We start from the raw sequence: 13558 nt of genomic DNA, 5'->3' as shown, positions 1-13558 counted from the left end.
TCTGAAGTTTGACTGATTAGTTGGTGCCTTCCTTCCAACTTCCCCAGAGAGGCTGAGGAGTGTGAGCCACTGGAACACACTTTCAGGAATCCCTTTTAAAACCGAGACCACCACAGGCATTGTTCTGGTTCTTCAAGAGACACCAAAGAACCACAACAACAGCCTCACAACATCCAGCCTTCAACATCAGAAGGTAAATCTCATCCGATCCTGGAACCCTGTTGCTGAAAAGCTGTTAAACTACCTCAGCAACATTTCCCAAGTTAATGGACTCACCTTTCCTCAAGCTTTCCTCCTCAGAAGTGGACATGGTGGCTAGATTGAGATGATTGCCCCGTACACCACTCAATAATATAATCAGACCAAGTCACTAGTTCCTTACCTCAACCAAGCACAGTGAGGGACAGGAGATTATTTTCTTTTCCAAGTTGATGAATGGTTTTCCAAAACCCCATTCAGCCACACAAAAGTCCTTCTACATGGCTTTCCTGACTTTTTCCCTTGGCCAACATTATGATGGAACAGAGACAAAAACTGCTGGTTGACATGTACTTTTTTTACTGCAAACATGTCTGAAACATGAGGACTACAGGCATGACAAGTAACCATGACAAAGGTTGTTGCATCTAGATTCATAGAAATCTAGTGCCTATTTTTCTGAAAGGTTACATGACCCTCTTGCAAAAAGATTTTTTCATTCATTTGTTCTGGACATGTTTAGGAAAGGATTAAAACTTCTAAACAACATAACTTTGATCACGACTTCCTGAAAAACCTGTGGTGAAATCAGACATTTTACATCGCAACTATCACAAAAAAATCCACAAAACCCTGAAGGGGCTGCCTTTTGTCGGGTCTAATTATGATCATTTTTCCTACCCCTCTTATCCTGTTTTTCACATCTTTGCCCCCTTATGACTTCTATTTCTTTTTTTTTTTTCCTCTTATCTCCATTTTTCTTTTTCACATTTCTCACCTCAGCTTTTCTAGGTTTTCTTTCTTCTGTCATTATTTTGTGTTTTTGATGTAAGCTTATTATGTATCATTGTCAGATGGACAAGCATGAAAGAAAGAGAAAATAATAAAAAAGACAAAGGAAAAGATTTAATGAATGGATAAAAGCTTCTCTAGAAGCTTACAACAGAAAAAAACATAATGTTCAAAGAATGTTGAATGTAAGTTGACAAATGTAAATGCCACTATTTTTCTGATAAAAAAATCATTGCTTCAGAACTTGTTTCTTTTTTTTAAAAAGAAAAGGAGATGTGACTCATGTCAGCAACACAACTGAAAAAGCCAGGCTTATAAAAATTTCAGCCACTTCAAGTCATAGATAAGCTTTGCTCTGCAAAATATTAAAAGATTTGAGTATTTTTAACAATGTTTACCAAGTTCTTTGTTTCTACTCTTGTTACTGAGACATTTTGAAGTATTATCATTAAATAATTATTTTTCTAAAATTAGCATTTTTAATTATATTTTTTATTGTTGCCTGTGTGTGTTTGTCATGTTAGCAAAATATCTCATGAAACAGTGGATGGATTTTAATGAAACACTCAAAAAGCAATCATTGGGTGTACATCTACAAAGGATTAATTTTTGAGTAAACTCCATTCATGATGGTTGTTAAAGCTAAGCAACATTAGAAGACACAAAAATAAATATAACTCAGCCAATCTGACAGATATTAACGTTTGGTCTGGTAGTAGCTAAAAATATCATCCCCAACACATTAAAAATGCTATACATTATGCAATATTTTTTTATTAAAACTTTTAAATTAAATGTTGGTCTGTTTCTTTGCCAACTATCTCATGAATCACTGGATAGATTTTAATGTCTAGGACATTCTCAACAAAAGCTGAATTTTGTATAAAAAATAGCAATTTGCATTCCTTCAAAGAACGCTAGGCTTTTATTTTTATGATGGAATTCAGTTCGATGAATAGAAAGAAAACAAAAATGAGGAAAATGTTGAAACAAGATGTCAGTGAATTATTGTGGGGAGTCAGTGCTTTTGTAGTGCACCTAGAGTCTATGCTAATATCACAGAATGGGCATTAAACACTGTTTAGTGTTAATAATCTCAAAACCCACAATGCAAAGTTATTTACATTTTGATGTCTTCCATTTACTGCACCTAAAAACTCAGATTTGGGAATTATGTCACATCTAACATAAATGTGCTTTAGTTGTAAGTCAAAAAACAGGTGGGACAAGCTAATAGTTGTGCTCAATGACCAGACTAACAAATATTGAAAATATAATTCAATAACAATGTCTTTCTGTGCATTTAATGCATTCAAACACTGTAGCAACATGTTCACTAATAGAGTACTATGCATGTAACTGATTTAATGATATACAAACTGAGAAAAGTAACTGAGTAAAACCATAGTTTATTACTGCAGTTAAAACTAGTCTGTATGCACAAGGCAGCCATGTGGGATTTTGAGGTCTGGGCTGGAGAGAAACCTCCAACTTTTAAAATTAGTCTTACAACTTTGGGAACCCTTCCTATTGATTTGTTTTTCAACTTAAACCTCAAAAATTTTGACCTCTGCATACAAATGAAACGTATCATAAGTAAACACTTAAAGAAGACTGACTCATGCTCAAAATTCAAATGGAGTGGTTTAAAACAAAATGTGGCAACAAATGAAATTAAAATGGAATAACATTGTTTATATATTGTCAGGTGCTCTCCCCTTTTAACACTGCAAACCTAAAAGATAAATATGACTTTCAATGACAAACAACAAACAACAAACAACAAACAACAAAATAACTTGCAAAGATAGAGGGATTTGTTTCAAATTATATTAACAATTAAATTAGAAATTATTCTTTATAAAACTTTTACTTTTGTGGTAGACAACTGTGTCCCCTTTATACTCTCACTTCATATGCTTTGACTTTACCATTTAGAAATCCTCTTTAGGAAATGCTAACTGCAAACTAAACATTATGTTGCATACAAATAGCTTTAAATTGAACTGAGACACTTATCAGGCTCTTGTGTGTGAGATGAAACTAAATCACTTTTTGTATAAGCACTTCAATATGCCCCGATATCAACTACAAACAGGAAGGGAAGCAATACACTCACAAAGCATCCAATTAATCTTCTGAGAAACAAATGGGGGATACTAATCAACATGGGGCAGAGAACAAGCCACGGTACAAAAGCCATGGTGGTAACAGGCGGAAAGGGCAGATAAATGTAGATGCTTTCCTGACAAGCAGCAAGAATAATTGTGCACAACTCCAACATTGATGGCATGCTGCTTAAATTAGACATATATATATATATATATATTTTTTTTTTTCTGGGTTTTGGATTAGTCTTTGATTAACAATCTGACATCTACCATCCTGCAGTCATTTAGAGGAGTAACACTAAACAAATCTGAAGCAATTTTGTTGCTTTTTTTTGTCTTTTAAAATATCAAGCCATAGCTGAAGAAAATGTGAAGTACTTTCTTACCTCCTATCTTGATAACTAAACATAAACTGTGGTTAAATTAGCATCACACTGCACTCTTGATTTTTAAAATTGGGAAAACCTGAAGAACTACCCAGACTTGAAATGTAGGTGTTCTGATGGGGAAACCCTGTTACTTGTGACTGCATGATTTATCTTTTCTTAACCACCTGCTTTGAGAGTTTGACTCCACTGCTTCGGCTCACAGGACATTTAAAGAGTAAACCTTGATTTGAACAGGATGTTGTGACTGAGTGAATATCCCAAGGACAGCTGGATTGTGCAGATAGGCTTTCTAAACTCAGGGAAAGTGAATAATGTGTACAAAAACGAGTGATTCATCCTCTAATCTATTACTGAGACCAAAAAAAGAAGAACGATAAGCATCCTGTGTGTGTGCGAATGTGTGAGACTGAAATAAGTCAGAGTTTGTAGATGTGCGGTGTAAAGGTTTCTGTCAGATGTGACATTCCTTGAGACCATTCGATCGATGTGGAAATGGAAGCCTTTTTCTCTCTTACTCTCTCCTCTCCTCTCCAGCCTTCTTTCCCACTCTTTTCACCTCTCCTGGGATGAGAATTGCAAAATCAATAAAGCTAAATGGAGTTGCCACGAAAGCCATTGAGTGTCCTTACTAAGTGCTGGAGCTGTAATGCTCCACCCTTCTCATGTTTACCATGCTCCTTTTTCAACAATCTCTGCTGCTCTTGGAACTCAGATAATGAAATTCAGATGAAGTACTAATATACAATTAAACACATTTAATTTAGTATAATAATTTTTATTGTCTTGGGCAACAGAGCAACAGACATTGGGCAGAGTTCATAAATGAGAACAGATACTACATATTAACACAAAATTATCATCTTGTGCTATTTCTGCAAGAAGCTAAAAAAGGTTTTACACCCTGTTGGTTCACTCTGTTTTAACAGAGAAACAGCAAGAACCAGCTCATCCAAAAGGCCTCCAGACCAATGAGTGCTCCGGGCCTTTCAGCAGATTTTTTTTAAGACGAAGTCTTGACTTGACTTGAGGGAATTGACAGAAATAAAACACATGGGGTGCTTTAACAATGAGAAATGTTTACTGTTGCCAATCAGAAATGTTGTTGAGGATATGTGATTTCTTTTTAGCCTCTGGAGGGGAAACAGAGGGAGAAATTTTAATTAAATTTTTCCAATTAAGTTTAAAATTTGAGCGATTGACTTTGTACTGCAACATTTTTCACAACTCATAATTGATAGGTCTTACAAACATTTAAATGCAGTTCAATGCATCATTGCTCACACACTACCTTTAATTCAGCACTGACCTTCTTCAGGTAAACTGTAAGTTTATGAGAATTACAGAAGGTTTTTTATTTATTTTTCTCAATCTCCTAAAGTCTCTCTCAGCTTTTACTCCAGCTTGCATTTATTTTTAATGAGTGTTTCAGTGGTGAAACACATAATCAAATATTGTCTTTGCCCACACAGCATGCTTCTGCCATGATCTTTGAAATGAACAAGACCAAATAAGCTCCCTAGCATCTATAAATTAGTCTTTTCTGTGCAGTGTCTGGACTGTAGAGAACGAGAGAAACGGAAAACCAAACACAGAAATAATGACAAGACAGTAATAGAACTGATTGTTGATGCTTTCGCTCAGAAAACTTTGGCATTTTGCTGCTTGGATGTTGTTTCTTTGTCACATTCACCTCCAGGGAAAAGAAGAGTGGACTGAGGAAAACATTTTCTAATCTACCTTTGACCTAGAACAAACAAATACCTGTTTGAATGGTGCACCTGAGGGGGGAAAGAAGCAGCATTTTGTTGAACCTGAAAGCTGCAATAAACATCTCTCATGGCTAGAAGGAACACACCAGCCTAAGCATAAACACTGCCAGGAAAATACACTATATTGTTTAAATTCACACGTAAATCATTTTTAAACCTCCTGACACAAAAATAAAGCTTTTCATAGGATTACGTTATAACTCTTGAAAACCTCTAATCAGAAAATGTGATTGTCAGGATTGAAGTATTTAGTCACACAAGCAGTGGCATAAAAAACGATTTTTATATCTGCCAAATGATCAGAAAATCCTAATAGCTTGCCATAATTATGAGGCATTTCTTATCATTTTAGAAAGAGGTGGACATATCCTGTGTCTCAAGGGTAAAGAAGCAGATAAGATTTACATCTAGGATCTATTATTACACCACTGAGGAGGCGAGAGCCTTTTTTTCTAATTTGACCCTGATTTGCAGCGTGCTAAAAAAAAGGAGGCAAGAACAAAATGCCAAACTGGTGACTAAAAGTTTAAGAAAACTGCAGGCGCTGCAGCTTACGTAATGCAAAGGATTTTGAAAATGTCAATGAGCCCACCTATATTGTGCCAGTAAGAGAAGCTCTGTGCAACATTTGGGTGAGAGCTTGTGTCGTTCTGTTCTTCTACAGGATCAGAAGCAACAACATATGATGAAATATTTCCTGCAAAGGTTCTCCAAAGGACAGAAAAACCTAACTTTCCTGCATTTAAGTTCCACAACCCAGAAAGATAGTACAGATCTGCTGCTGGGAGAGCCATTAACCATAACTAAACAGACTTTCTACTTTTAATTTGTGCATCTGTGTGTGAATGTGTGTTGGCACACAGGATAGGAGTGTCTGCTACTCTCTTATCTCCAGCTGTGAGCAGAAGAAAAGTGATGGTGGGCTCCTGGTAATTAGAGGGGAAAGCGTCTCCCTTCACTACACAAATAACAATAGTCCTTCACTCGCTGAAGAGAATCAACCTCAATCTTTGCTCGCACTCAGAGACAAGCACACACACACACCTACCCACACACACATGCAGACACATATTTATCCTCCTCACCTGCTCCAGTTTCCAGTGGAACTCAGCAGGTCTGAAAGTGTCGATCTGGGTGAAATCTCGCCTGAGCAGGAACACCAGGCGGCAGTTGTGAACATACAGAGAGTAATGGTGGCGGTTCATCTCTGCAACAGGAAACACACAGGCGAGCATGGTCATACTACTGCATGCACACAGTTAAATAAATTATGCATCATTGTCTTTTGCCAAACTGAATCACAGGCAAAGAATGTTACAGATACCCATTAAGTTTTCCTGTGAATTTAACTTCCAGATAAAAAAAAAAAAACTGCCAACAAGTTAAAAGTTAAATGTTATTTTAGCTGCCTAAACAACATTCTCCACATTGATAAGCTCCATGTAACAGAAATGATTTAATGGGTCAGAGTGCATTCTTACATGTCTTTATACATACTGGACATAAAACAAATTTCCCCTAGGCTGCAATTAAATATTTTACAATGTACTGTATTGTATCATACATACTTGTCTTTGAAAATCTACTTTCAAAACATACATAATTTCCATTTATGAGATCATGTGAGTTTTTAAGTAAAAATTATTCATTTAAACATTATGAGCAGCACATTATAAGGAAAACATGCTGTTTAAATATTACTGTTGAACACTGCAATGACAAAATCACCTATGATAAATCCACATTTTTCTCACTCTTCTCTTTTGTTTCTTCTTTGACGATGAGCAAAACAGCACTCTTAAAGTGCTTTAGCACCTTGGCCACTACCATCTAATCAGCTGTGGGCATTTTGAGCAATAAGGGTCCATTTAATTACCAGATATAATATTGGCATGAAAGTTGTTCTGTTTGTTTGTTTATTGCATTTCTGTGTAATACTGATATTGCCACATTAAGATTACAGTGTCAATAAATTTTATATCTTTATATGAATGTTAAAACTTGACTATGTTTTATGTAAATCATATACTCTAAACATCACCCTGCACTCCTAAAGGAATGATGAATTTCACCACATTTAGATTTTATTTTAAGACATTGCTTAACAAGCCTGCTCATCAAGTCATTTGGTCCCATTTACAAACTGCAGTCTGAACATCTCACATAGAAAACAGAGATTTATGAGAATATGATGAGCTTTAGTCTATTGAAGTTTTGTATGACAAGATCAAACTACACATCTTCTGAGCTAATAAGCCATCTGGTATACAATTCCGATAGTTTGCAATGTGCAGATGGCTTGTTTAATTACACAGTTTAGATGTGCAGTAGGGAAAAAAGCTTTGAGGAGCATTTGACATTGTGACATTTCAGTCTTTGCTTAATTATTAAGCTTTTTAAAAGGTGAATTTTGATTATATTATGCTCAAATGATTTGTAATGTTGAAGATTCCTTAAAAATGTTAGTGTCAATGAAATAAAACTTTTTTAATTGCTCTTAAGAGGTAACTATTTGTTACTAAAATGTGAGAAATTTGCAACGTAATGCAAAAGAAAGTTTAATACAACTATAACAATCATTTTTCATTTTCAGCCCACCTATCTGCACCTTTTTGCATCTTAACATTAAATCAGTGTAGTGAGTTGGCCTCACCTGTCTTGTCAGAGTTGCACAGTATGGTTTCCTTCTCAGCTCGGAGTCCAGGACTCGGCCCGTGTTTCATCCAGGTTGCGATGGTAAACTGGTCCGTCAGGTTTTGCGGCACGACGTGATCTGGAACATTTGTTGCCTGTCGCCCATCAAATCTGTAGATGAGGTCGCTGTCTCGTCCGCTGTCAGTGAGCAGAGATGCTGTCCAGTTTGTGGAAGGACTGGGGGCAGGAAGGAGGTCGGTGCTGCCTGATGCTGCACCTGGACATCAAAGTTCGGAAATTTTAATTAAAGATAAAAATAAACCTTCAAAGTGATGTGAAAGGTCAAAATACCAATATGAAAAGATTATAAGATAAATATAAAGATTAGCTTATTAATCTCCTGAGAAGGCTGAGAAGTAAAGAAGTGATATCTTCGTTAAATTCAAATCTTATTTTGACGTTTTCAACTTCCCTAGTTCTGCATTAATAAACAGCACCTCACCGTTTCAACAGAAGAGCTTTGTTTTTCATGACAGTTTGAACTAATTCACTGTCTCACCCTTTTTTCTTCAGCTTTATGCTCACCACAGAGTTTCTGCAGAGACTTTTCAGAGTAAGTCTCACGGTCACAGCCCTTTCCGATGTGATTTGTCTGCAGCTCCACCATCACCTTTACACCAGACAAGGGACCCCCACATGTTTCCAAATGCATCTTGGGAAACAGCTGCTTGCTGCCAGTCCCAGGCTCGTAGTCCACCCTCTTGTTCCAGCCTAACGGATTGAAAATCATAAGAATGGTTTGTAAACAGTGTAACACATTTGAAATTACAAGTATAATGAAGAAATTGTAAATGAGCCGCGTCAACCTATTGTTTAAAAAAATCTCTCTGTCTCACAAGGTTAAAAAAAGATAAGTTTTGGTCTATGATCTTTTGCTGAAATTGGTTTCTTCTTAAACAGATCACACAGGAACACTGAGGCTTTTAAAATTATAGTTTCACTCAGCTGTGACAGAATATAAGATTATTTCTACTGATCATATCATGCTCTTTGACCTAGCTGTCTTAAGTGTGGAATTTCTTTTCTAGATAAAATACATTACAGTGTTAGGTTTAACAAAGAGCGTGTGGATTTAAATAATGACAGTCAACAAAAATCATTACAAAATATAAATTTAGAGCTCGTATTTTGCTGTAATCATTACCAAGCTGTTTATCTTTTGTTTTACTTGCACATGAATGCCTCAGCTGGCGAGGTGCAAGAGATTCAGCATCCTGATTGTGTAAAACACTGTGTGCATATTGTGTTAGAAGTGATATAAAGTCTCCTGAGACAAATTTCTAGGAGGAACAGACTTTCCTAGGAAAAGCAGGGAGAGATGATGTGGCGTCTCCATTAGAGCTGGGGAGACTTCTTCAAAAAGCAGCAGCAGAACCATTGCTGACCCTGGGTTACAGAGAACTGGGTGTGAATGCATCACTGCTTAATGTTTTATTCATGCTTTTAGGCCACTATGGGTTAATGGTTTTACATTAAGCTTCTTATGGGTTAATGGTTTTGCATTATTGCCAATTTTATGAGCCAAAATTACAAAACAATAATGCAACATTAATAAGAACGTTGCAGGAGGAAAACCTTTCCAGAGACACTGGATATTTATACAGTTTGGAAAAAAGTTTTATATTTTATATTAGACTTAATACTTGCTTCTTCTGGTCTCTGTGCTTCTTGTTCTTTAGGTTTCTGTGCAAAAAGCTATAATATAGGATGACTTCAGGTATAAAGTAATATCCTGTTTCACTCACTGACTGCATTATTATTTCACTCTGCACTCATACACTTCCTGGACGTAGTTACCCAGAGGCTTTTCAGTGATTGTCTTTGAAACCTGAACAATTTTATTCAGATCAGTTGGACAATGTGCTCTAATTTCACAAATGGATTTTGCATGTAGTTTCATCTCTGTTTCTACATCTATTGCATTATTTCATCTAGAATTGGTAAATTTTGATTTTTGGGACTAAAAATGATAAATTCTTTCTGGTCTTAACACAACTGTTGGATGGAGTTAGTCAATAGTGTGATGTTCAGAGTTGTTCTGGCAAAATGGAAGAAATTATTTTGAATTCAAATACAGGCTGTCTAGCTATTGCAAAAAAAAAAAGTGGAACGAAATGCTTCTTTCAAACTCCCAATCACACCGTTTTTCTTCACATTTAAAAAATAGCAGCCACAGATTCTTTGGGAAATTTCTGCAAGTTAAATCTATTCTTTTTGAGCTGGTGTGATTTGTATGTTAGAATATGAACATGAAAGGGGGCCTGAATTTCAATCAGAAACAAACAGCTTTCGTTTGATTTACTTGATACGCTCATCTAGGCTGCATTCACAGTGATAAAACTTTGATTACGTTAGGGAGGGCTTTGCAGGGTTCTTTTTTCTCACGTTTGTACTGGAGGCCACACAGATACTAAAGCTGTGCCTCTGATAGGTGGGTTTTTTTATCAGCAGCATGAGAGAAAAACAGCAGGGTTGGGTTTATCCTTTTTTAAACAGGAAATAAAGCAAAGTTCAGATATTTTATTAATAATGTTTAAAGTGTATAGAAATATATACATAAGAAACAGCATTAAATTTAATTTTCCTATTTTCCTGTGAAGAACATTTGACATTTGCTCAGGTTACAAGAGCAAATTGCACAAAAGAGTTCTGTGAAGTGGCTGAAAAGGCAAACCCCTCGTTAAGCTTAATTATAAATGCAACAATCGAGTCGGTCACATCCCACAACAAAGTCACCACAGAACCAAAGGAAGTGTGGAGTGTAACTCAGTTGTGTTGATGTGGAGCACTACATAAATGTGTGTCCAACATCTCCCACTGTAAATCGCACAGTTGGCAGGTCACATATAGACTGTCATCGCTTCAACACACCCTCGAGCCATGATCCTGGCTTACCCTTACATAAATTAACCATTACACCTCTATTGCTACCTCACATGGCAGCTCAGAGGCATAATAGAGCCAGCTTGACTTCAACTCACCGTGCTGTTTTGGTCCTTTAATTAATCAAAATGAGAGGAAGGGACCTCAGGGCCAACCTGAAGTGTTTTGTGAAGGGCTAAGGATGAAAAGCCAGCAGGGCCAAAAACATGTGACCTTTCATGTGATTTTGATGTTCTTTACATGTTATTAACATGAAAACAATGTGCAAACACCATGAATTTTACATGTAAAGAATGGGTTAATGGTATTTTTTTAACATACAAAGTTTGCCTATTTATGGCCCTTTGGTCAGTTGCACCACCTCGTAGTTTGAGTCACATTTGATTTCATTAGATGTTCAGATCTAGGGCTAAACCACTTTAGCAAGCAAAGAGGGTGCCTCTCACATTTCAAAAGTCAGACAACCCTCTGTTTTTCTGCTTCAAATTTGTATTAAATTAGCAAACATTAAACTGTTCCATATAAGTATGATCACAAACATCAGAGTCCAGGAACTCAAAAAGTTAGCTCAAGTTTGGGTGGTGTTAGTTTTGTTTGATATACTGTGTTGACTCAAGGTAAAAAAAAAATCATAAAGACATTTTAGGGCATTTGTGTTGAAAAGCTTTGAGAGAGTAAACCTCCAATGGGTATGTCACTCTATCAAAGGCGGAAAACTCACTTTAGGAACCGTTGTACATATTTTCCTTTACCATAAACATGTTCTCTGTAACAGCAGTATCAAAAACTACAGAACACATTCTCTACATTAAAAAAAAACATCTGCCTTACAGGTTAACACATGGCAAAAATCAATACAGAGAATAAACACAAACAATAAGTCCTCGCTTCACTGACTTAACAACTGTTACTTTCTGAGCTTCCTGCACCTGTGCTGCTAACGTTATGTTGTACATTAATTAATAACTAATTAGTTTAAGAAATGAGCCGAGATGTTTCATTAGCTCATTTCATATTTTAGATTTACAAAAACAAATAATTACAACAATGAGTTTAGACCATGGATTTAAAAATATTTCTAACTTCAAGTTGAAGAAAAATGTTTTTGAGATAATAAAGCCGCAGTTTTGCAGTAATTTAGAGGTTTCTGCCCAAACAAAAGTCCAAGTTGATTAATTGTATCATTTATCTCCATCCAGGTCTGCATTTGTTGTATTTATTTTTTATTAAGTCTGTAAGAAGAGCCATCACACTCTCCTGATCACTTTGTTTCTTTCCTCTCCTGAGTTGACTGATTCCCTCTTTCCTCATTTCTCTCTCCTCCTTCTCTGCCCGTCTTTCTGTCTTCCTCTCTCATTCCTGCAGGAGCCTGATTCCCAAGTTGCTGTCAGTGCAGACAGGTGAAGCAGCTGGGGAGATGGGCTGATTCGAATGCCAAGTTGTTGGAAGGAAAAAAAAAATTCACTCCAGTCAGGTTTCCCTCTGGAGGTTTCTGTCAAGTCCTCTGATTTTCCTTCGAAGACATTCATTTGAAAATGAGTTCGATGTTTCTTCAAGACAAAGATTTGCCGAAAAATGCTTCGAATTCCCTTTTTTAGTTGAAAATTGGATTATTTACTTAAAAGTACCTATAAAACATGTGTGCAAACCTTTCATTCCAACATAATTCAGTTCCTGTAAATATTTTTTGGGATAAAACATTTTGAAATTGTTTCTTGATCTCTAACCTTGCCATCCAGGTTTGCAGACAGGCTTGACTTCAATCTGAACCGCCACATCCTCTTTGGTCTTCTTCTGGCCACAGTCAAAGGCAGAAACCATGATCTTGTAGCTCTGTTGTTTGTCGTAACTCAGCCGCTCTGTGTTTCTGATGTTCCCTACAGCAGAACAAAGACCAAAGAAAAAAATATTTGGATTTTTTATCTATAAAATAATACAAATGCTGAGCTGGTTTCTCAAAAAAATACAAAACAAAATTTGTAAATCCTATTTTCACTGTAATTGAGAGTGACTAAAAATTTAAGAAACTGTTCCCAGAAAAAAATAATACTTACATATTAAACCCTCTACCCCAAACTCACAGTTCAGTTCACTACATTTCAAAATAAAACACTTCATAAATCCTATTAAAGTAAACTACAACACTCAATTATCTCTAACAGTCATTTAAATGTAAAAACACATGTGACATGGATGATTAAATAGTGATATTAATATCTTCTAATACTATAACACACTGTCAACTAAATTGGAAGGTTATTTTTAAAATCATTGATTTTATTTTTTTACCATGTTAAATTTCACTCTGGTATTGAAAATGTACTGTTTCTAAATAACTAATATTCAGAATTTAATATTGTTACATGTTAGTTTATTTCAATTTTCTATTTCTGTGAATGTTATTTTTTCCAATTCATTTGTGTTTGTAAGTTTGCCCCTGTTGTAGTTTGTGGGTTTGAATTCCTGTTCTTGTGATTTTCTTGTATTCGTGTAAATTTATGTTCTGAACTGGATCTTATTTGTGTTTTTCGTTCAAGCAGCTTCTCAATCTGTTTCCTATTTTGTTTCTATCAATTTTGTTTTTGGCTCTGTTGTCACACCTGTCTCTGATTTCTAATCATCCCCTCTGCAATGCTTTAGTCATTCCTCAGTATATATAATTCCTGATTTTAAGTTACTTATTGTTACCTCATCAATCTGACTCCTGTATACCTGCATTTTG

General features: G+C 35.9%; 1 protein-coding gene across 1 annotated transcript in view; it reads right to left on the bottom strand.

The window, feature by feature from the left end:
• clstn2 (calsyntenin 2) overlaps positions 1 to 13558 on the bottom strand; it is a 151214-nt gene that overhangs the window by 23159 nt on the left and 114497 nt on the right. Inside the window, exons 6-9 of the mRNA XM_017422299.3 lie at positions 12564 to 12713; positions 8479 to 8664; positions 7913 to 8170; positions 6345 to 6466 (exon numbers count right to left, since the gene is read on the bottom strand). Of these exons, the coding sequence (XP_017277788.1) occupies positions 6345 to 6466; positions 7913 to 8170; positions 8479 to 8664; positions 12564 to 12713 (716 nt within the window). The remainder of the gene's footprint in view (positions 1 to 6344; positions 6467 to 7912; positions 8171 to 8478; positions 8665 to 12563; positions 12714 to 13558) is intronic.

Source organism: Kryptolebias marmoratus, linkage group LG20, assembly GCF_001649575.2.
Source record: "Kryptolebias marmoratus isolate JLee-2015 linkage group LG20, ASM164957v2, whole genome shotgun sequence".
Classification (NCBI taxonomy): Eukaryota; Metazoa; Chordata; class Actinopteri; order Cyprinodontiformes; family Rivulidae; genus Kryptolebias; species Kryptolebias marmoratus.
Note: the sequence above shows the minus strand (reverse complement) of the source record. Positions and strands in the feature narration are given on the sequence as shown.